General features: G+C 39.1%; 1 protein-coding gene across 1 annotated transcript in view; it reads left to right on the top strand.

Annotated features, from left to right (window-relative positions):
* Positions 1 to 25,415, top strand: part of SLIT3 (slit guidance ligand 3) — an 815,836-nt gene that overhangs the window by 69,142 nt on the left and 721,279 nt on the right. The window contains exon 3 of the mRNA XM_043985299.1: positions 2,258 to 2,329. Coding sequence (XP_043841234.1) covers positions 2,258 to 2,329 — 72 coding nt within the window. The remainder of the gene's footprint in view (positions 1 to 2,257; positions 2,330 to 25,415) is intronic.

The raw sequence follows: 25,415 nt of genomic DNA, 5'->3' as shown, positions 1-25,415 counted from the left end.
TCGACTCTACCACTTTACAGGTAAGGGAACAACTGGTCTTCAAAAAGCAGTTTGGTGACTTTCCCAAGGTCACACATCTGGTTCATTTCTCTTCCCATTACATAATGTTGCAATCTTCTCATTCTTGTGAAAGAAAAGGCAAGGATATTTTAGTGGCTGGTACAGGAATGGTAGGGCGGGGTGGGGGGAGTGCTCCATGGGAGGTTTGTGAGAGGCCCCTCCAGAAAGTTAGCCTAAATGTGACAGCTCAGCTGTTGTCAATCTGGTCCTTGTGCAAAAGTTAGAAAATACCACCACCCAGTCTTGTGGCTTGTTTTATTGATTCAGGGGGAAAAAAAATCACAAATGAATAAACTTAAAAGTACAGTAAAATTGTGCTTTCTATAACAGGATGAGTTCATTTGAATCTGTTAACATTCCAAGAGACTTCTGAATTTTCCGTGTTAATTTTTATCAGAGTCCCTACTCCTGTCTGTATCAGCAGTGTGGCTGGTGGACTAGTCCTGCAATCTCTTCCAAAACTCTTTCCTCATCTGTTAAATGGGGATGAGAATACTTATACTGCCTAACCTCACTTTGTTGTTGCGGAGAAAACCTCTGAACAAAGCACTATATGAATGTGAGTTGTTATCATTGTTATTCCTTGCAGGGTGAGAGGAGACACCACCTGAGTCAGGATCCCTGGCTTTACTACTGACTTGCTGTGTGACTTTAGACAAATGACATCCACTCTCGGGGCCCGCATCTCTCCTCTTTCAAATGAGGAGTCTTGATTGACTGGTCTGTCCCAGCTATAAAATTCTATGATTCTAGGGGGCAGCTAGGTGGCGCAGTGCATAGAGCACTGGCCCTGGAGTCAGGAGGACCTGAGTTCAAATTTGGCCTCAGACACTTAACACTTACTAGCTATGTGACCCTGAGCAAGTCACTTAACCCCTATTGCCTCACCCCCCACCCCCAAAAAAAATATTCTATGATTCTGTTCAGTCTGTGATTTTTTTTTAGCGTTATTTCCTTACATTCATATGAAATATTTTTTATGTTGTGAGCATTCTCCTTTGCTTTCTATATCTTAGAGGACTGGAAGCTTGGCTTTCCTAGTTTTACTCACATCTCCTTTAGCAGATCTTCCTTCCAGTGTCTTAACTAGAGAAGTCCACACAGCCTGTCTCAGCTTTCTCTTTCTGAAAAAATAAATGGTTCCCTAGGTTGCAGCTCACCAGAAGCGGAAGGCTCTCTATTAAATCCTGTTCAGACCCAACCAGAGCCAGTAATCTTGACCTAGCCCTGGAACAGTCACATGCAGAAGAATATGCAGCAGCCTCATTCATAGTTCCCTTCCCCCGTGTTCATTTAATCCATTTTAAGCTGTCATGTTTCTTTTTTTTTTTTAAGTTAGTAAAACAAATATTTCCTTGTACATTGAAGGTGAAATAGAAGGGCTTAATCCCTCAGGAAGATTAAAATGACCCTAAATGTATCAAACTCATATAAGTAGAGAGTTTAGATTTCCCCTTAGTAAACCATTTTTGGGGAGGCTTGGTTTGTCTGTTTTGGTGATTTGAAGTTCCTATAGGTAGAAAATGTGACTGGCATTGAAGAGACCTAGCTTCTCTCTTCAAGGGTCAGATGGGCCATTTAAAAATGAAGGACTTGCTTGCTCTCTTACAACTTCACAGTGGAATTGCATCCATGGGAGATTAGACACAAGAAGACAGAGGAGGGTCTGGAATCTGGATAGCTCTCCTAAACATGTCAGTACCCAGCAAACCCTTTCCTCCAATCAGGGTGTCCCCAGGGGGTCTAGGGTGAGCATGGTTTATGTGAAGTGTTTTAAACTCCTTGGAGGAAAGGAGCGCCAGGTAGAGAGATGCTGATTATTTCTGTGGCTTTTGAAAGGATCAGCTTTCCCTCTTTCTTTTCTTTGCAACACCCTGCAGTGCTTGGGGGGACATTTGCTGGGAACATTCTTAAAATAGATGCATGGAAACCAATCTGTCAGGTAGAAGTGTGCGGGCGGTAAACCCCCGGTTACCGTGGTGCTGAGCTAGGAGGGAAGTGATTAACTTCCCTACCCCCCCCCCCAAAAAAAAAAACAACCACAAACCAAAATTCAAAACTTTTTCAAGATTGAGCCGGGGAGAGTCTACCTGGGACCCCTGGGCATGGTCACTGACCCTTCCACAAACATGAGTGTGGAGCAAGTAAGAGGCATAGACCAACATTGCCCTGACTGTTGCTATTTCTGTGATTCTAGGCATCTTGAAGAAAACCAGGTCAGTGTGATAGAGCGAGGGGCCTTCCAAGATCTGAAGCAGTTGGAACGCTTGTAAGTACCTGGTCATCCTTCTCTGAAAAGTAGATTTTGGCTTGGTCTTCCTTGGAAAAACTGACTTTTAATAGAAATGTTTACTCTTGCATTTAGAGCTCCTGAATGTATTTTAAAGAGATGCTGCTGCTGTGAGCAACTTTAATAGTTTTTATTTCTTTCTTAAGAGAGACAGAGACAGAGAGAAAGACAGACAGACATATTGACAGAGAGACTGAGAGAACAAAAACCCCCTCCCTAAAAATGGCCTTTTGCATATGAATAAGGGAGGCAGGAAGGATTGAAAAGAACCTTGGATTTGGACTAAGAGGATCCAGGTTCAAGTCTCAGTTCTGACACTGCATACTTACTACCTGTGTAACCATAGACAACTCATTTCAAGTTGCTGCACCCCAGTTGTCTTCTCTATAGAATGAAGAAGTTGAATTATTTGGCTTCTGATGTCCCTTATGACTCTGAAGCCATAACCTTGAATGTTTCTTTTGGAGCTTTCAATCTGACTCAATATTTAAACTATTGAATTTTTGCCTCATGTTAGATCATCTCCTTTTGGGTGGTAGAAAGGTTTATAGGACTCCCTTCCATGGAAACTAGAATCATTGTCAGATAATCCCTGTCCCTCCTAATTTTGGCAGCAAAAGTTCCATTTCTGTTCTTTAGTATTCTTTCTTCTCCTTCCTTCCTTCCTTCCTTCCTTCCTTCCTTCCTTCCTTCCTTCCTTCCTTCCTTCCTTCCTTCCTTCCTTCCTTCCTTCCTTCCTTCCTTCCTTCCTTCCTTCCTGCCTGCCTGCCTGCCTGCCTGCCTGCCTGCCTGCCTGCCTGCCTGCCTGCCTGCCTGCCTGCCTGCCTGCCTGCCTGCCTTCCTTTTTTCTCTCTTTTCTTTTTCTCCCTATTTTCCTCCCTCCTTCCCTTCATTTTTTAAATTTAATTTTTTTCACTTAGCAAAAAATATATTTTCTTCCTCCCGCCCCCCCCCCACTGCCCCTGAACTGGAGCAAAAAAAAAAAAGTTAAACAAAACCTCTGCAACAAATATGTAGTGTCAGGCAAAACAAATTGCTAGATTGACTGTTTATGTCTCATTTTTTTGCATGTCTCATGAATACAATCCATTACCTTCCTGTTAAGTGGTGATCACCATTTTCTTTTAGGGTCCCCTCCACCCCATTTTTGTATCAAAGGAAGGATGAGGAGCAGAGGTAGATGATGGATGTTCATCTGCTAGCATCAGCCACAATCACCAATGTCAGCAAGCTCACATGTTTCCACAAGAAAATAGTTTTGCCTGTGGTTTAAAAATAGGTCAGCGGCTTTGCCTTTGTTAGCAACAGAAATGGAGCCCCAGAAATATGCCATTTACTTGTTAAATAATTTTAACTACATCCCTGGTAACTTTGGTTGAGCTGTCCCAGTGCCCACCTGGGCAGTGTCTATTTTTTATAGGTAACTTGTCTATTTACTAGATATGGATATTATCTTTTGGTTTTCCGGGTGCTGAATACCTAGATGAGTTATTACTTGTGTTGATAAGCACTTCTTTTTACTACTGCCTTCAACATCATGGGAGATAGGCTATTTTATGGTGGTCCCACTCCTGTCTGGAGAGATGGCTTCAATAGTGACATATCTTACCATAATAATTTACTTCTTTGGCCAAATTGAGTTTTTGGAGAGGTGGTTCAGTCAACTGGAAAGTCTGATGCTGACTAGCTTGTGATGCCTTATGCTCTGTGAATGGTAGAGGGATATATTCCTACTTCAACTGGGGTCATTCCATATGACACTATGGGATCCTGTATGAAGAATAATGGTGTCCATATTTTCCTGGGTACTTTCATAAATGATCTAAGTCCTTCATAGCAGATAAAAGTAATCTCACAGTTTTCCCCTAAAAATTGGTTCCCACTCTTTAATTATCATATCAAAAGTCTTCATAAAAGCCCTTGCCACTTAAATCATAGCACATGGTTTCAATGACTTGATTGGAAAGAATGTAATTTCTTTCTTGACAGGATAACAGCTAAAAATTGAATACTAGCTAATATTCACAAAACGTTTGAACAATTAGAAAATTGATTTATATTTCTTTTTAGATTTTGTTCTCAAGGCAAATCATAGTGAAGTTTTCTGTTTTTATTTAGGACTATGTCAGCATGTTTGTAGAGTCTGGGTCATTTATGTGAATCACAAAAAGTGAAATTTGAACACATTGTTACTTTTGAAGAGCCACGGTCAAGTCACAGTCTCTTACTCTAAATAGCCTTGGGAATAGAAGTGTAAATAGAATCATAATTCATTAATTTGACTAATTGTTCTCTGTTGCAGACATGTGGAGTTTGTTTAAATAAAACTCTGCAAATAAGCATTCATATACACTTCTGCCTTGAGGGAACAAAGATAATATATGTTGGTGGGCTGTTTATTTCTCTTTCTCGGTCTAGTATATCATATAATATGCATGGCTGAGGACTTATGAACACTGATTCCAGAGAAACTCTGCCCCTTTTATAACATAGGCTAATTCACTGAGGAACTTTGTAGAAATGACAGCCTATACCAGTGACCTGACAGAGCAAATCAACAGGCATTGCCCAGCTGGGCACACATGAGACCTGAGAACTATAACTTCTATTTGATATCTTAGTTCAGTTCATTTCAGTGGCTCTGCAGTCTCATCAATGTGGGTATCATCTCCATCAATGAAGCTCACTACCCATCCATGCCTTCTCATCCCTTGCGATTCTTATTGATCTTGATCCATAGATCTCCCACAGTGGATCTACCCAATCTACTGGAGAACTTTGTCTAGGTGTTTTTTTTTTTTTAATATTGCATGAGTATTAGTGTGACAGTTGGTCCATGCATCTATTATGCCTTGTTATAACTATGTGACTATACAACCTTCTTTAAATTTTTTTATTATGAACTTAATCATCAACAAACCTGAACATTTCAATATGCAAAGAACAAGAGAGAATATTGCAAAAGAAACTGTGAGTTTCTTTTACATATGGTATTTATATCTCCTTTACAACTCAAATAGATGCTAAATTGAACATAGTAGTAACAAAATTGCTCTGCTAGTTTGGGTCCCTTCTGCATTTTTTTTTCCTTCTTTGCTTTAAAAAATCTTTTTTGGATGCTTTTCCCCCCTCCATATGTATCACAAACCACTATACTCCACTTTCTTCCACCCCCCCCCACAAAAGAAGTCATCTCATAACAAATCATATATTTCCTGGATGATATCTCTTATATTATTTCTTGTATGCTACAATCTACTTTTGCCTTCTTGTGTCTCTTTATTACCCTTGTGGACTCCCACATTTAGAATTTTTCAGAAATTATGGTGTTCCAAGATTCACAACCCTAAACCATCACTTGAGGAGAACACTGGTGCTAAAAATTATGCATGTTGGGGAGCAGATTGGGTCATTAAAAACACCAGGCAGTTTCCCAAAATACAATCCCAAATGTTCCCTTTTTGCTATTCAATTCTGGTTTCACTTCACTGTGTATTTGCAGTGCCTCTCCTGGATGAATGTACTGGCTATGCAGCTAGATTCCATGCTATGACTAACATGCATTCTTTATCAATTTGTTTTCCCTAATTTGTTTGAGGCTGATTGTTAGGCTCTTCTCTTGGATAATCATGGCTGTCATTAAGGAGGCTGTGTAATGTTCTGGGACTTGAGGCAATCCACACAATATTGCATGAAGACCGGAAGGTGTAGAAGACTTCAGTCTTTGGGGATCTTTCTCCTATTTTGAACTTGTCTGGGACATCCTGGTCAGTGACAAAACCCTTGCTGAATATATGTCTTCCTGTTTTAAACATCACCTGACATGAAGAATGTGAGGGTCGGAGATACTTCTAGTTTCTTTGTTCAAGATATATTACGTTAGCTTCACATATAAATAGAAAACTTTTAGGAGGACAGCCTTTAGGGATGCATTTTACTCAATTGTATCAAATAAATGCCTTTTTTGAAATCAATATACATTAAACACAATGGATGCTTTAATTCTTTACACCTTTGACTCAGTTGTGTGGCTATAATGATGAAGCCTGCTGTCAAAATGAACTTGTTAAAACCTGCTTCTCCTCTCATATTGTCCTCAAGGATGTCCTCAAAGTGTATGTAGAAACCTTCCCATGGAGATTTGATCAATTTTAGAAAGTAGGTTGTCATTGACATTGCTCATTATGGTCTATACAAAGATGCATGTTTCGTCCATTTGGATTTTCCTGGATGAATATTTAGGCAAAACCCTTTGGAGTATACATGTATCTAATTTAGGAGGTCCTGCGTTATTCTGGGGCTCGATGCAATTAGCTAATCATTCTCAAACAGGAGTATCTGGAGGGCTTCATCATCTTCAAGGAATCTCCTTTCCATTTAGACTCTGTGCTGAACATTGTATAATCACATAATTTCAGAGTTGGGAAGCACTTCAGCTGCTCGCTAGTCTGACCCAGACTCCCCTACCCTAAGGATCCCCATTATGATATAACTGACATTTAATCATCCAGCCTTTGTTTGAAGACTTTCGATGACTGTGACAAATAATCCTTGGTGAACATCCATCGCTATTTTGTATACCTGGCTTGTTATTAATAATCATAGGAAATTTGATGCAACTCATTGCATCTTTCATACAATCATGTATGATATTGACACATTCACAAAAGATACCTTGTTTGGATGAGAGCTTTAAAAATATTTTTGGATGCTTTTTACCCTCTCCATATGTATCACAAACCACTAAACTCCACTTTCTTCCTCCCCCCTCCCCACCTCTGAAGAAATAGTCTCATAACAAATCATATATTTCCTGGATAATATCCCTTTTTGCTCTGTCAAATCACATGCTTTTAAAAATAGTTTTTATAGGTATAAAGCCCTTTGAGGTCTTGTGTTCTCTGCACCACTGGTCTCAAACTCAAATAGAAATGGGGTATGGAAGGATCCCTGTAGGTTACATATTGACTTGGTTTTAAAATGTAACGTTATCTATGTTTTATTGTATTTTTATTTGTTTTGCTAAATATTTCCCAACTGTATTTGACTCTGGTTTAGGCCACACTGGGCCACCTGTTTGATGCCTCGACCCTACATTGTTCAATCAACCCATATAATTGGTCAATCAGAATATACATATTGGACATATATTGGAAATAGAGTGAGTTGGGCCTAGAATTAAAGAGAGGGAGAAGAAGGTGCTATATTTCTTTGGGGAAATTATGAGGTACTTTTAATGATCATAATTTTTTCTGAAATGAAGACTCATCTTCTGAATAATCTTCTGATAATACTATATGGCTACAAACCATAGAGTACCACGGTCTCTATAGTATTATATTTGTTGGTCAAAAGACATTGAGGAGAGCAGAGTGGGTGTGAATTGCCTGAAATATGTTGCTAGCAAGGAGTGTATACAGGAGAAGGTGTGTAAAGAAGGTCATTGAATAGGAAAAGAAGGTGAGGTAATCATGCATGTACTAGGAACCAGGGCTAGCCAATGAACATCCATGTCCTTTATCATTTTCTACACAGTGTCAAGAGTTCTAGAGCAGAAGTTCTAGACCTGGGTCTGTGGATAGATTTTAGTTGGCCTGTTTAAATTTTTCTCAATATTTGCATAACTATATTTCAACGTATTTTCTTTTAGATTTTCTTTTATGCATTTAAAAACATTATTCTGAGAAAGGGTCCATAGGTGTTACCAGACCAATGAAGGAGTCCATGGCACAAAACATTAAGAACCCTTGATATAGATGAAGGCACCCTGGGAGTCTGGGTAATTTCGCAGATAAGTAGGAGGACATGGATAAGAGACACAGTTGAAAAGCAATGGGTAGGTCTTCTCCAAAGGAGGTGCTTTTCATATTGGTGAGATCACAGATCCATAAAATGTCAAAATAAGGATGAAAAAATAAATATGTGTTTTAGTAACTGTTGACATGTCTTCATCATCTTTATCCAATCCGTGACTTTTTTGTATTTTTGGCATTCTTTTCCTATTTTTCTCTCCATGAAATATCTTCAAAAGAATGACATATAATTTTGTTTTATAAAATTTTGTCACCTCCAGCATGGGGTTCTGATAGATAAATAGATCAATAGATAGATGATAGATGGATGGATGGATGGATAGATAGATTGATTTTTTCTGGTCCAAACATACTTCCTGATTTCATCTTTTCATATCATTTCTATTTTTTCATATATTATATCAGAGATAAATGTAGAGTCCAAATAATTCCATTGTATTTGGTGATAAATATAATAGTTATAGAAATATGGATAAGCTAGTCCCATTTTCTGTATAACAAAAAGGAGAAGAAGAGGAATAAGAACAGAAGAATAAGAAAAAGAAAAGTAGAAGCATTTGCTAAGTACCTATTATATACCAGGCATTATGCTAAGTATAAGTGTGATCCTTCTGCTAGTTTCACTTATCAATACTTTAGGGATTAGACACCTTAATGATTATAGTCTCAAGGATAGAATTGAGTGTCCATAGATCAACCTAGCAAAATATATTCATCAACAGTTGGTTGGCCACTAAGTGATGGCTTCTTTGGCAATGGCAACCCAATTCAATAAACATTTGTTAATTGCCTTTAATGTTTAAGAAGTCGTGACTATAAGGAAGGGTTGTGGTAAACCAGTGTTAATGTGACTGCCTGCTTTCATTAAGGTTAGTTACTAAAGAGGACCTTGCTCATCTTATCTGTGTCTCTTCATTCTTCTAGACTATCCCAAGTGAACCCATGGTGAATTTTTACTTTCTCATATAGCCCATCAGGGATGAACATGGTCCAGTCCAAATAATTCCATTGTCTCTGATGATTAAAATAATAGTTATAGAAATGATCACAAACTAGTCTTGTTTTCCATATAAATAAAGAGAAGAGGAGGAGGAGGAGGAGGAAGAAGAAGAAGAAGAAGGATATAGGGAGTCATACAATTCTCAGTTATTCCTTTCCAAAGGGGTTGCTTCAATTCTAGGTTGTCTCCCTTGGGATGATCAGATAGAAAGGAACTGGGTAAGACATAGCCCTGGGCAGTTTATGAAAGGCTTCATGCAATGAGTGAATGCCAATTATTATTGCAGAACTGTGGTATGGGATATGATGGCCAAGATAATGCTTACTTGTTGTCAGAAGACATAGCATATAAAATAAGATGATACAGGTGTCCCAAAAGTCTTGGTGCAATTTTAAACTATTGTAATAACTATTAATAGCTAGGGTCTAATAGCTTAAAACTGCACCAAGACTTTTGAGACACATTATATATCTAAGGTGTGCGTTTTTCAAACTTTAAAGTACTACATGAAATGTGTATATATATACATATATACACATACATATATGTATCTACATATGTAATTCATATAGTGCTATAAAATTCACAGTGCTTTATATAGGTATATTATATATACCGTGCCAATAATATTTTTAAAGCAACACGGTAGTTGTTTTTTAAATTCTGAAACAGCTGTTTATTTCTCCTGTTCAAAATAATACATTGTGTTAGGTATATTGTAGCAGCTCATTCAGAGGGCATACAACCAAACTGTCGAACAAATGCATCTTTTTCTTCATGTGACCTCATTTGTATCAATATCAAAGCACTGCCACTGTTATTAACTCCTTATCAAGGATAAGATTTTCTTGGTAAACTAGATCACCTCTTGTGTTTTTCTTTAAATTACTTTCAACTCTATGAAAAACACCCCAGAGTCTAGTGTGGGTGTCAGCTGTCATTGCCAGAAACACTACTGTTGACAGATTTTCAATCACTTTATTTTGTTATTCCTTTAAAAAAATTCACACAAAAGCAAATCAAAAAACCCCTTCACATTTTATACCTGGGAAATGTTGCTTTTTGATTCTTAAATATTTACAGAGCAAGATTAATGGTCAGTCACAATACCAAGTACATGTTCTTTTGGACCAGCTAGAAAAGAATTTCAAGACAGTCAAAAACAGAGACCTTTGTACTCCAGTTAGCCAAGATCACCAATCCCAGATCAATAATGTACAGTAGAATTCTACTCAATTCCCATTTTTGTGTCCACTGAGAAGACATTACCTTTTTATTTTTCATCTGGCTTATGTTCATTGTTAGACCATTGTCCCCCGCACCTGATTTTTCCTTCTCATTTCCACCTCCTGGCTACTCTAGATTTCTTCCAAGTCTTAGCTAAAACCTAAGAGGCTCAAAGAAGCCTTTCCTGATTCACCTTAATGCTCATGCCTTTCCCCTGGAACTATCATCAATTTACCTTGTAGAGATCTTGTTTGTGGATATCTGTTCCTATGTTGTTTCCTCCATTACATTGTGAGCCTCTTGAGAGGAGAGACTGGTTTTGACCTTTCGTCTCCAGTGCTTAGCACACTGCATAACACATAGTAGGTGCATAATAAAAGCTTGTTGACTCATTTGATATAAAGCAAAAGAGGAGAAGACTAAAGGAGATTGAATAAACTTCAAGTTTTTAAACAATAATTACAGAAAATACCTTTTTTACTTGAGAATAAAACAAGAGGAAAGGATCCTGTGATTTTTTTTTAATGTCAAAAGGCAAGGAACTACAAATAACTTTTTACTTAATATTCTACATAATTTGATAATACATTATAAATAGGGCTTTTGAGGATATGACATTTTTTCCAAAGTAATTTTTTCCAGGTCTTCCTCTCCTTTCCCCCCACCCATTGTGAAGGCAAGAAAAAACAAAACCCATTATTATGTATAGTTATGCAAAACAAATTTCTACCTTAGTCATATTACAAAAAAAAAAGCAAGCAAGAAAAAGAAATAGAAAAAAATATTCTTTAGTTTGCATTTCAAGTCCATCAGTTCTCTATCTGGAGGTAGATTGCACGTTCCATCTTGAATCCTTTGGAATTGTTGTGGGTCATTGTGTTGATCTGAGCTAATAAGTCTTTCAGCATTGATTATTTTTATTTTAATATTACTGTGTAAATTTTTCTCCTGGTTCTGTTCATTTTGTATCAATTCAGTTATTTCTTCCCAGGCTTTTCGAAACTATCTCCTGCAACATTTCTTAGCATAATAGCATTCCATATATTGTAACTTATTTAGCCATTTGCCAATTGATGGACATCCCTTCAGTTCCTAATTCTTTGTCACTACAAAAAAGAGCTGCTATAAATATTTTGTACATGATGGTTCTTTTTCTTTTATCTCTCTGGGCTATAAATTAAAACTATTGTGGTATTGCTGGGTCAAAAGGTATGCACAGGGACAACTAGGTGGCGCAAGGCAACTAGGTGGTGCAGCAGATAAAGCACCAGTTTTGAATTCAGGATGGCCTGAGTTCAAATTCGGCCTCAGGCACTTGACACTTGGTAACTGTGTGACCCTGGGAAAGTCACGTAACCCTCATTGCCCTGCAAAAAACCCCCCAAACCATAAAAAGGTATGCACAGTTTAGCAGCTTTTTAGACATAGTTCTAAATTGCTTTCTAGAATAATTGGTCTAGTTCACAGCTTCACCAGCAGTGCATTAGTGTCATTTATTTTCCTACATTTCTTCCAGAGTATGTCATTTTCACATTTTTGACACTTTAGCCAATATGATGGCATGAAGGAGCACCTCAGAGTTGTTTTAATTTCTCTAGTTAATAGTGATTTAAAGCTTTCGTTCATATGGCTGTTGATGGTTTTGAGTTTTTTTCTTCTGAAAACTGCCTAGTAATATCTTTTGATCATTTATCAATTGGGGTATGGCTATTATTCTTGTAAATTTGACTCAATCCCCTATTTATTTCAGAAATGAGACCTTCATTTGAGAAACTTGCAGCAACTATTTTTTCCCAGTTTTCTGCTTTTCTTCTAATTTTAGTTGTATTGATACAACACAATTAAAAAATTTTTGTAATAAAAATTATCCATTTTGCTTCCTCTGAACCTTACTCATTTTTTTTTTGGTCATGAACTCTTCTCCCATCCATAGAGCTGACAAGTAATTTCTTCCTTGTTCTCCTAATTTGCTTGTGGTATCACCCTTCATTTCTAAATCACACACCCACTTTGAGCTTATCTTGGTACATGGTGTGAGATATTGGCCTATCCCTAGTTTCTGCCAGACTACTTTCTAAGTTTCCCAACAATTTTTGTCAAGTAGTGAGTTGCCCCAATAGCTGGGATCTTTGGCTTTTTCAAACACTAGGTTACTGTGCTCATTTGTGTCTGTAAATTGCGTACCTAATCTGTTCCACTGATCAACTTCCTCATTTTTTGCCCAGTGCCAATGATTACAGCTTTGGAAGTCTAGTTTGAGATCTGGTACTGGTAGGGCCTATGATGTTTCATGTATTTGATAAAAAAGGCAAACTTAATAAAAATAGATCATATGTAGATAGCACTCTTCACAGTAACTCTGTCAGGTAGGTAATACAAGTGAATTAAAATTTACAGTTGAGGAAATTGAGGAATAGAAAGATTCAGCAGTCTGACAGAGTTAGGACCTGTCCCGTGGTGTCATGACTTTTAAGTTCTATGACTGTTACTTCTCTTGCTTTACATACATAACTTATCAATTCTCACAACATTCCTGTGAAGTAGGTGCTATTATTAATCTCCATTTCACAGATGAGGAAACTTGAGTTTGAAAAAGCTTAAGTGACTTGCCTGTGTTCTGTGCAGCTAGTAAATGTCTGAGGTAGGATTCAAATTCATGTCTTCCTGACTCTAAGTCCTGCAGTTTATCCACCGCACTTAGTTGTCTCTCAAAAATAAGACTTTAAGGGGCAGCTAGGTGGCCCAGTGGATAGAGCACCAGCCCTGGAGTCAGGAATACCTAAGTTCAAATCCAGCCTCAGACACTTAACACTTACTAGCTGTGTGACCCTAGGCAAGTCACTTAACCCCAATTGCCTCACAAAAAAAAAAAAAAGACTTTATGATAGTGCAGGGTTGTGGGAAAGCTAGGCTGAGGATTATGACATAGGATCTGTTCTGGAAGATCTATAAACCCTTTGCAAAAACCCTCACCTATCTCGTATGGAATGAGTTAAGCATCATTCTGCTGTGGGGGTGGGGAATAAAGGAAAGGAGGTGAGAAATACTTTTTAGATGATGAGAGAGGATTTGCTGGTCCTTGTGTTCATTAACTCAGTTAATAGCAAACAGGAATAATCTGACTAAACCTGTTGGTTATGAGAGGGAAAAGGAAATAGGTTGGAAGAAATGGATAATAGTGTATAGCCAGTTAAAGCAGCATTTGTCTGGTAAAAAGTGTACCAGAGTGAAATGGAACAAACCACTGGACTAGCTGGTCTATATTTCTATCTCTGTCATTCATTTGTTGTTTGACTTCACTTTTAACCTCTTGCCCTCAGTTTTGTCATCTGTTAAAAGGGGGTGAAGGACTTGCCTTCCTTTCAGGGGTTTTATGAGTGATGAGGTATTTGGAGGTGCTTTAAAGTTAAAAATATGCTGAAAGACAAGGTTATATCACATAATTAGATAATAGACTTGGAATAAGTGTGATGCAATGGAAAGAAACTGACATTTGGTATCAGAGGACCTGAGTTTGAATCCCGACTACCATTTACTATTTGTACTACCTTTGAGACCCATGTTTCTCCAATTGTAAAATGAGATTTGGGGACTAGATGATGCTGTCATTCTTTGGGTCAGAATACCTGAGTCAGAGTCCTGGCTCTGACTCTTATTAGCTACATGACCATGGACACTTCATTTACTCTCAGTTTCTTAACACTTAGGTTACTCACAGGGATGCTTTGAGGAAGGTGACTCGTAAACCTTAAAGTGCTACAGAAATATAAACTAATTAATGCTGTGCGCAAGTGAAAAAGGGTATGTCTTCTGCTAAGACATATAACCTAGGCTCCTTTATCTGATTACTTTAAAGACCAGAATTTCGCCTTCATTTGGTGCCTTCTGTGGCCCCTAAGTCAGATTTTTGGCTAGAATGATAGGGAAAAGAAAGCTGAAAAAACAAGTCCTTTCAATTCAAAGTTTAGGGGGGAACTTTTTGCTCTGAGGCTGAAAACGTGTGGGCCAACTTTCGTTTCCCAACACACATATGTGTGTGTGTGTGTGTGTGTGTGTGTGTGTGAATTCACTGAGATTTGGAGATTTAGAAGGGAACTGGTAATTGATCTCTGGCTAGAGAGCTGCTTCTGTATGTTACACGACTGTGAGCTGGATTTTAAATGTTTGATTAAGTTATTAAAGTGTTTTGCTTTGGCATAATGCAATCTAAATTCAAGATTGTGGGCCAAAGTAGTTAGTCAGTGGAGAAGAATAAATTGTTTTGAGAGGTGCTTCAAAACCTGGATTTTATACTCTTGGAAGGAGAGGGCTTTAAATAAATCATGTAATACAAATGAGATTTTCCATAATTAAGGTTCTAACTGGAAAGATCACTAAGTGCTTTATAATAGCAAAGCAAAGAACAGTGTGCCAGGATTTTCCATGCCCCCCCCCAGTTGTTATGAGTCCCTTCCCTTGCACTCACCTCCTTTCTATCCCCAAAGCAGTTTCTTCTGGGTGACATTATGTTCTTTAGGGATATGAGGGGCTAAATAGTGCGGATATGCATTATACCCGCTCAACCTATTATTTGTATTGTTAAGCAACCCATGTGCAAGGGGTGGTTTATTCCCCCAAGAAAATGTGATCTCCGTGAAAGCAGGCATTGTTTCATTCTTTTTCATGTTTCCCCAGAGTCTAGAACAGTTCCTGGTACACAGAAAGCAGTTAATAAATTCTTGCTGATTGGTTATAAAGTAATGAGACCTTTAAAGCAAGATTACCAAAAATCAGATCATATATCCCCAATTTAGATCATTTCACATAAGGTGGAGATCATTTCACATTCTGGTGGTCTGGCAATTATATCCATGCATGATTGTGGCATCATTTGGAGGGGTCACGGGTCTCAGTATCTACACAATGCTTCATTGTCACAAGCTAATTTCCAGGGGCTTCAAAACTCACCTCTTTGAATTTGATCCTAAGCCCTTCCCTCTAACTAACTTTCCTCTTACAATTAAGGGCACCACTATCTTTCCAGACAAGCAGGCTCATAATCTATGTGAGATTCTCAGCTTTTCATTCTCTCTCACAATCTATACAATCTATTGTCAAGTCCTGTTAATTCTACTTACGTAGCATCCCCTGTAATACCTGTTTTCTACTCTGATGTTACCACCATCCTAGTGCAGGTAGGTGTTTTTCACCTCATTCTTAGACTATTGCAATAGCAATCTGGTTGCTTTCCCTGCCTCAAAGCTTTCTGGTCTATTCTCCACTCAGATGTTAAATTGCGCTTCCAAATCACAGGTCTGACCATCTCACTCCCTATTCAGTAAACCTCAATGGTGCCCTGTTGCCTCCAGGACCAAACAAAATCTTCTGGCATTTAAACCCTTTCTAATCTGGTTGCTTCCCACCTCTCTGGTTTTCTTACACCTTCCTCCCTTCCACTAACTGCAATCCAGTCACATCAGCTTCCCTGCTGTTCTACTAACAAGAAACTCCATCTTCTGATTGCACTTTCACTGGCTGGCCCCTGTCCCCAGAATTCTCTCCCTCCCATCTTTGGCCTCTAGCTTCCTCAGATCTCACATTCTAGAGGAAGCCTCTCCCTAGCCTTCTTGGTAGTAATGCTTTCCCCTCTATTGATTATCTCCCAGTTTTTCCTGTATTGTACATCTGGAGCTGTTTGCATATTATCTTCCCCATTGGACTGTGAGTTCCTTGAGTGCAGGGAGAGAGAGACAGAGTGTGCACCGTTTTTGTTTGCTTTGTTTTCAGTGCACAGCACAGTCTAGCACATAGTAGGTCCTTAATAAGACCAGATTTTGGTTCTGCTTTTCATTTTCTCCCATTGCCCTGGTTTCCCTTTCATGTTTCTCTCACTCAGCTCTGCTGGTGGAAGCAGATGAGTTTCCAACTTCTCCCTTTCACAGCTATCTCTGAAATAAGCATACATACTCCTTTATGTCTCAGTTCATTTTTTCCCCCAGAGGGGAAAACATACTGGGAGTTAAAATTGTAAACAAAAGGGAAATGTTTCAGCTTTGCAAAAGATCTTCACAGTTAAACTCTGGTTTTCCCTGTGTGGAGATTTGAAACTAGTGTGTCCTTCATCTTTCTTAGTGTTTTCTTCCCCACTGTTCTACTTTCTTTTAATTCTGCTCAGTCATTCTGCCCAAAGTTCCTTTGGCACAGTAGGAGACATGGATTTAGAGTTGCAGTATCTGGCCTTGAAACATGACTCTGATACCTGGGTGACCTGCACATCACTTAATGTCTTTGAGCCTCAACCATCACAAAATGGGCAGGGACGGTTGATTAGACAGATGATTTTGAAGGTACATTCCAACTCTGAGTCCTTTGCGGTCTATGAGCTGGGTCATAGACTTCTCATCTGGGAGCCTGGAGGTTTAATTGGATTGGCAAGGCTAGTGGCTGGGATACTTAGGCATTCTTAGAAATTCAGTTCCTAATTTTATATATGGATGATGTGAGACTAGCAGTCTGTCAAGAAGCATTGATTAAGGGTCTTACTGTGTGCCAGGCACTGTGCTAAGTGCTAAGCAGAAAAAGGACAGTTCCTGCCTTCAAGGAGTTTACATTCTAATGGGGTAATACAACAAGTAAAAATAGGTAGAAAAGTAAGGTGAGTGGGTTAGACGGTAAATCAGGAAGGGAATGGGAAAAAAAGTGCCCAGAACTGGGGAATGATGGAATATGAATTGCAGCTGGGTGAGAAATGGAGCCAGCTTGGTTGCCCTGGAGGAACCTACTGGAAAAGAGGGCCCTGGGGGCTAAAGATACTTCTGAGCTAAATGATCTTCCAGAATGAAGAGTTTTCTAGGGGCATGATGGTGGAGTCCAGAATGCAACCTGGCAAAAAACAAGGAATACAGACTGACTTTTCCTGTTTTCAAGTCATCTTCCCATGATAAAACTCTTGTGGCATTTTTTTTCTTTGTCTCTAGTTTTTAATTCATTTGGGGACCAGAAATGGGTAACTGAGGACTCATTTGTTAAATGTCTGCCAAGAGAGTGGATCTTTCCTTTAATCTGATCATTTCCAGTCTATAATGGAAGACATATAGATGGATTAAGCATTTATTAAGCTTGTGCCAGGTATACAAGCACTGGAATACAGGCAAAATACAAATACAAGCAAAAAGACAATCCTTACCCTCAAGGGGGGCACATTCTTATGGAGGAAGACAGTTCATAAAAGGGGGTGGAATACATGTGCACCTAACCTTTAGTCATGTCTGCACTAGAAACGTTACCTGAAGATCTCTTCCCTATTTTCAAAGGCACAGTCTACAGAAGGGGAAAACCCAATGGTTTATATAATGTTGGTGGATATCTTATACATGCAAAGAAAATAGGAGACAATTCCCACCAATGGTTAAAAAAAAAAAGGTGGGGGAGGTTCTTATGGGACAAGTACAAAACTAAGCCATAGAATTATGGGATTCAGGACGATTTGGATTTGGCAAAGATGCATTTGTGACCTAGAGATATGAAGGATGTTTCCCAAGGTCACCCAGGTAATAAATAGCTAAGCTAAGATTTTGAATCAAAGACTTTTAACTTTACATTCATTGCTTTTACAGATATACCTTGGCTGTTTATCATCTAAGTCAGTCTACTTCTCACATGATTCTAAGCCTAAGATCCTGTTTCCCTGGCTCCAGGCCTCAGATGCTGTGTGAAAGAGCCCATCTCCTTGGAGATTTTTTTGGGTAGGGAAGGAAGGAAAGTAGCATCTCTCTGATTTCTGTCTTTTGACCTCAGACACAGCTTCTTTCCTGGGGTCTTCTGGTTTGCTATGAGCCCATGACTTCAATCTGGCTCCTTCAGTGTCCTCTCCTGAGAATGTCTTACTAATTCAATTCAAAATGCATTTGTTAAGCATCGATCTATTATGGGCCAGGTGCTGGGGATACAAAGACAAAATTGAAAGCAGTTGCTTCTTGCAAGGAGTTTCCTCTCATCTGAAATTATATTACATATCTCTAATTGGTCATTACATTGCCTTATTTAATTGATTTCCGTTCGTGGCACAGTTCATTCTGTGCTACAGTATACCAGCAGTCATCCCTTTCAGATTTAGACTAAAAAGACATTTGGGGTAATTTCTCTGAAAAGAAAAAGAACTGCCCCTCAGTCCCTTGGTTGGAAATAGAATTCTCTATTCTAATGCTGTTCTGGGAGCAACTAAGTAGTACAGTGGATAGAGAACCAGGCCTGGGGTCAGATGTTCAAATCAGGCCTCAGACATTTACTAGCTATGTGACCCTTGGCAAGTCACTTAAACTTGTTGGCTTCAGTTTCTTCATCTGTAAAATGAGCTGAAAAAGGAAATGGTAAACCATGCCAATATTTTTGCCAAGAAAACCCCAAATGGAGTCACAAAGAGCCAGGCATGACTGAAATGACAACAACAATAGGCTATTATGTGAATGGGAGTAATATAGAATAAGGCTAGAAATGGAGGTTAGATTTACGTTGTAAGGGATTTTAAATGCCAAACAGAGGTGTTCCTCCTTGGTCCTAGGAATAGTAGGGAGTCACTGGAGCTTCTTGAGAGGAGTTGTGACACCTGTACTTTACAGGTATCAGTTTGACAGGGGTATTCCTAGAGTCTAGATTGGTTTCCTTTCCTTGAGTTGCTTTTTTCCAATGAAAAAGGTACTAAAATAGTCCAATCAAGTCAATTAACTAATTAATTAAGGTTGGGGTTTTTTGTTTGTTTGGGGGGGGAGGGTTGTGTGTGGTTTGTTTGTTTTTGTTGTTATTTTTTTAGCTCCCTCTATGTGCCAAGTGCTGGGCCAAGTACTGGTGATGTAAAGAAAAACCAAAACCAGTCCTTGACCTTAAGGAACTTACTTTCTAATAAGAAAGAAGCCATGACATAAAGTTATATCCATACAAAGTGGGTCCCAGGAAGGGAAGGCATTAGCAGCCAGCCAGGTCAGAGGGAGGGAAAAGACCAGGTAAGGCTTTTTGCCTTTCTTACTTGAGTCTTGAAGCAAGCTGGGGATTCACAGAAGCAAATATGAGGTACAGAGTACTGCAGACTTGCGAGTGTGGGGGAGGGAGGGGAGAGAGATCCATTGTCAAAGGACATGGTTTGGAGATGGAGAATCATGGGTGAGGAGTAGCCAGTAGTAGGCCAGGATGTCTGGACAGTACAGCTAAAACTAGGAAGGCACCAGCATGTGACAAGATTTATGTGCCCAGTAGAGGAGTCTGCATTTGAGTTTATATTAATATTAATGAGAGGTAATAGGGAACCAGGGGCATTTGTTTAGGAGTAGGGTGACGAGGTTGGCCCTGTGCTTTGGGAAAAATTCATTTGGCAGCTGTGTAGGGTGGATTGGAGAGGGGAGAGACTATTGCAGTTGTTCAGATGAGAAGTAATGAGGGCTAGAACTGGGATGGTGGCTGTGTAAGGAAAGAAAAGAGGATGTAGACAAGAGATGTTGTAGAGTTAGAAGGTCACATGGGGGCCATTCCAGTAAGTCTGATAAGCAAGTGTTAATTATTAAGTGCCTACTATGTGCCAGGTGCAGCATTAAGAAATGGGGAGTAAAAGAAAAGGTAAAAAACAGTTTCTGCCCTCCAAGACATCATAGTCGAATTGGGGAGACAGTATGCAAACACTTGTGTACCAAAAAGTTATATGCAAGATAAATTGGAGGGGGTAGCTAGGTGGTGCAGTGGATAAAGCACCGGCCCTGAATTCAGGAGGACCTGAGTTCAGATCTGGCCTTAGACAATTGACACTTACTAGCTGTGTGGTGACCCTGGGCAAGTCACTTAACCCTCATTGCCCCGCCAAAAAAAAAAAAGATAAATTGGAAATCATGCCAGATGGTCAGCACTGACAATAAGGGGCATGAGGAAAGGCTTCTTGCAGAAAAAGAGATTTTAGCTATAACATGAAAGAAACCAGGAAGCAGAGAGGTGAAGGAAATTACAGGCATGGAGGACAGCCAGTGAAAATGCCTGGAGTCAGGACATGGAATTATTTTATGCAAGAACAACAAGGAGGACAGTGTCACTGGATCACAGAATTTTTGGAGTGCAATAAGGTATTAGAAGACTAGAAAAGTAGGAAGGGCATGGGTTACAAAGGACTTTAAAAGCCAAACAGAGAATTTTATGTTTGATTCTGGAGGCAATGGGGAGTTGATTAAATGGAGTAAGGGTGACATGGTCAGACCTGTGATTTAGGAAGATCATTTTGACAGCTGAATGGGAAGAAGGGCATAGATGTGAAAAATATGTAGGTGTGGTGGCAACTGATTGCATATGTGGGTGAGTAAAGAGTCAAGGATGATTTCCAGGTTTTCAAGCTAGGAGTCTGTAAAGATAGTGACAGAAATGGGCAAGTTTTGGAGGAAAAGATAATAAATTGTGTTTGGGGCATGTTGAGTTTCAGGAGTTTTCAGAACATCTATTTGGAATCCCAATAGGCAGTTGTTGATCTGTTACTAGAACTCAGGAGAGAGATTAGGGCTGGATATAAAGATCTGGAAGTCCTGTATAGAGATGACAGATGAACTCATGGGAACACATGGAGGGAGGGAAGGAAGGAGAGAGGGGGAGACAGTTTAAACAGAGAAGAGGGACTCAGAAAGACTTGGAGTACATGCTTATTTAGGAGATGTGAAATGAATTCAGTGAAGGATACAGGGAAGCGATGTTCAGACACATAAGAGAAGAACCAAGAGAAAACCATATCATGAAAACCCACAGGAGTGAAGAACATCCAAGAGGAGAGAATGGTCAATAATGCCAAACAGGAGTATGAGTTTCTCTCAAGTTTGAGGACTGTATACATATGCCAAAAGCTATGACTGTTTTATCAATTTACCTATCTATCCACCCATCCATCAACCCATCCACCTATAAATTCCATCCATCCATCCATCCATCCATCCATCCATCCATCCATCCATCCATCCATCCATCCATCCATCCATCCATCCATCCATCCATTCATCCATCCATCTTTTCAAAGATTATTTTGAAGCAGAAAAAGATTATCCCCTCATAATATGTAGTGGATAGAATGGCAGACAGAACACATGAAGTCAAATCCTGCCTCAAACACTTACTAACTGTGGGACCCTTGGACAAGTCACTTAATCTTTCTCAAGTTTAATGTCCTCATCTGTAAAAGATAGCCCCTTGCCTCAGAGGCTTATTGTGAAGATCAAATGAGATAGCATAAATAAAGTTCTTTTCACACCTTGAGATATTATACAAATGTTAACTATTACTTTTTTTTTGTGAGGCAATTGGGGTTAAGTGACTTTCCCAGGGTCACACAGCTAGTAAGTGTTAAGTGTCTGAGGCCAGATTTGAACTTGGGTCCTCCTGATTCCAGGGCCAATGCTCTATCCACTGCGCCACCTAGTTGCCCCTATTATTTTTAATAGTGTTATTTTTCTTATGCTGTTTCCATTACTCCAAACATTTCTAACTCTCCTCTTTGGAAACATTCTTCCTTCCATATTCAGGGCCTATTAATTTAAATATTTTCAGAATTGATCGGTTTTTGACCTTTGAGTGTGGGTTTGATTTTTAGAAATGATTTATAATCACTGGAGCCAAGTTTGGTGAATGGAGTGTATGAACAAGTTGGGGAGTGCCACTTTTGGTCAAGAACAAGGTGTGGTTATGTGGATTTGAGATTCATTGTTTTGGGTGACTCATGAGAAGTCTCTGAAAGCACGTCCTTTCAGAGGAAGAGGAGGACATTACTTTCCTAGGCAGTGCCTTTTCCCTTCGTCTTCCTTCTCTCCTCCCAGTCATCCCTGGAGAGTGTCCTGAAGATATAGTTATGAATAAACTTCCAGAGAGACAGTTTTCTGAGTCAGCTCTTGGAAGAAAAGAACTTTCATTTGGCCTTTTGTTTTTCTTGGTTGATTTATTCATTTTGAACAATAATTTGGGATTTCAAAATTTTTTAAGGTTCTCTTTAAAAATGTAGGTGGGAATAAAAGCAAGAGCATATATCTATATATGATTATTAGGCTATTTTTAAAACCCTTATCTTTGTAATTTTATTTTATCTTACTTTCTTCTACTGATAACATATAAGGCCAGGGAGAATTGAGAGTGCCAAACAAAGCATTACTCTCTATATATTTGATTATTTATACATATATATTTATTTAAATACATTCACATACATACATACATATATATACATACATATACACACAGACACATATTTGAAACACATTGACTTACACTAACTACCTACCTCCTGTTGGAAGTCAGAGTTACACTTATCCCTAAAGACATGTCAGAGTCACTTCTGTTTGTCTTGGCAGGACACCTTCCTTGATAATCTTTGGGAGGAAGAGCACATGAATTATTCACTATCTAGCCGGGCCTCTTTGGCTAGATTAGGTGTTAGAATCAGAAAGCTAAAGGAAGTATCCCCAAACTCTGCTCTGACTGCAGATTTAATTACAGTCCTCCCCCTATATCTGGAGGTCAATCAAGGACCATTGTCTGGCATTCTAGAGAAAGTCAGTGGGGTGGTTCCTGAGGGTTTTTGCTTATGTACCAGATCATTTAGGGAGACATCACTCATCCTCACTCATGACACCTCTGATACAATCAAAACAGTCAAAAGCTTCCCTGGGAACTCTTGTCTGTTTTAACATGTGTTTTGGCTATGGGAATAGCACACGAGAAATCCAGGCTGAATTGACAATGGAGAGCAGTGGTTGCCTACTACAGCTCAATGTGTTGGGTCACAATGCCCCCTTTGAACTGGGGTATGGAATTTCCCACGTAGGACCCAGCTTCAGTAAATTACTGAATTGGAAAACAAATATTGAAGCAGGCTTCCTCAATCAAATTTTTAGTTACATTGCTGAGTACAGCCCCATATCACATCCATTGGGAAAATAGCAAGTCTCAAACTTGGGAGTAAGATAGTTGATGGTAGCAGTTGCTGGTAAGCACTTTATACATTACCACAGGACCAAAGATTTAGAGTCAGAAAGGCCTTTAAAGCCATGTTAAGTAATATACCCTAATTAAGTAATATACAGCTAATAAGAATCTGAGGCAGGATTCAAACTCACGTCTTCCTGATGCTGAGTCTAATGCTAAGTCTAATATGCTATGTCACTTAACTTTTCTCACCTTTCACATCTAGGTTCTTTCTTTCTTTCTTTCTTTCTTTCTTTTCTTTTCTTTTCTTTTCTTTTCTTTTCTTTTCTTTTCTTTTCTTTTCTTTTCTTTTCTTTTCTTTTCTTTTCTTTTCTTTTCTTTTCTTTTCTTTTCTTTTCTTTTCTTTTCTTTTCTTTTCTTTCTTTTCTTTCTTTCTTGGCAATGAGGGTTAAGTGACTTTCCCAGAGTCACACAGCTAGTAAGTATCAAGTGTCTGAGGCCGGATTTGAACTCAGGTACTCCTGAATCTAGGGGCGGTGCTTTATCCACTGTGCCACCTAGCTGCCCCAACCTAGGTTCATTCTTGATGCTTCTGTCTGGATGAGATGGCTCTTGGGTTACATGGTATTTTGTATCTTTCTAATCACCTAACTTCGGCAGGTCCATGGTACAGTGGATAGAGTACCAGGCCTGTAGTCAGGAAGACTTCTCTTCCCAAGTTCAAATCTAGCCTCAGACACTTAAACTATAGCTGTGTGACACTGGGCAAATCATTTAACGCTGTTTGCCACAGTTTCCTCATATGTAAAATGATCTGGAGAAGGATATGGCAAGTCTCTCCAGTGTCTCTACCTAGGAAATCCCAAATAGGGTCACAAAGAGTCAGATATGACTAAAAATGCCTCAACAAACAAAAATCCTATTGCCTTTCAGTCCTAATTTAACCTGGAAATTGAAGGAGAAGATATTCCGTGACTTCTACTCTTGTTATTTTGTTGTGGTTGGGGCGAGGGGGTGGGTTGCAGAGGGGTGGGAATGCTGCAGGCATGTTATTTCATCTGCGTAGAGAACTATTGGCGAGGAAATTCCGTCTTCTGAAGCACATCAGTAACTCTTGTGCAGCTTAGTTTTCTGAGAGTTGCTTGTGGCACTAAATTAAATAGTTTGCTCATGGTCACATTTCCACTGTGTGTCAGAGATGAAACTTGACCCCAGCTTCCTCTGATTCTGAGGCCAGCATTCTATGCCCTGTTATGATGACTTCTCACTATTATTAAGAGCATTTGAATTAGTGGCAAGTCCTTATCCACCTAAATCAAAGAGGATCCCTACATTAACTCCCAAATCTCTTCCATTCAACCCAATTTATATGTCTTTTGCTCTGATAGACTTGGTAGAGAAATGCCTTGTATGGATCTTGGAATGCCTGAACTTTCAGCCTGCTAATGGTATTCATTCATTCATTCATTCATTCATTCATTCATTCATTCAACAAACATTTATCAAACTCCTGCTGTATTCAGGGATCTTTGAGGAGGTAACAGTTTTGGATAAAACACAGTCCTTGGCCTCATGGCCCTTACAATACTGTAGGAAGATGAAATATTGCTTGATCCTGATAAGACATGAATTCACGATAAATGTATTAGAGAAGTACAAACAACAGCTTTTCCAAGTTGAGGTTCTACATTTGGCACAATGGAACACTCAAAACCCAAAGATTCAAATAAATAATCCACTTAATAAAAACATATTCAAATACCCTCAGATAAAAGCAATCCTTAAGGTATCCAAAAAGCAGTTTGAAGGAAGATAAAAGTTGATAAAAGCTATAAGCAAGGAGGTTAAAAGCACTGAGCAAGGAATTTCTCTAGGGTTTCAAGAGTAGACAACTTCCAAAAGGAATCAATCTGGCAGTGATAGGAAATGGGGGTCATGGGTTCAACATGGCAATCATAGGCGCAGGGATGCGGCACTAAGTCTGGAGCAGCAGCTATAAAACACATGGAATTAATACAATTAAATGATCTCTAGAAAAAAAAAACCTCTAGTAAGACACAGCAGGGCTGAGGGAACACTGGATCTTAGCCCAAATAGGCTGAAAAGGGCTTTGTCACCT

Source organism: Dromiciops gliroides, chromosome 2 (genome assembly GCF_019393635.1).
Source record: "Dromiciops gliroides isolate mDroGli1 chromosome 2, mDroGli1.pri, whole genome shotgun sequence".
NCBI classification, from domain to species: Eukaryota; Metazoa; Chordata; class Mammalia; order Microbiotheria; family Microbiotheriidae; genus Dromiciops; species Dromiciops gliroides.
This window is presented reverse-complemented; position numbering and strand designations above follow the sequence as displayed.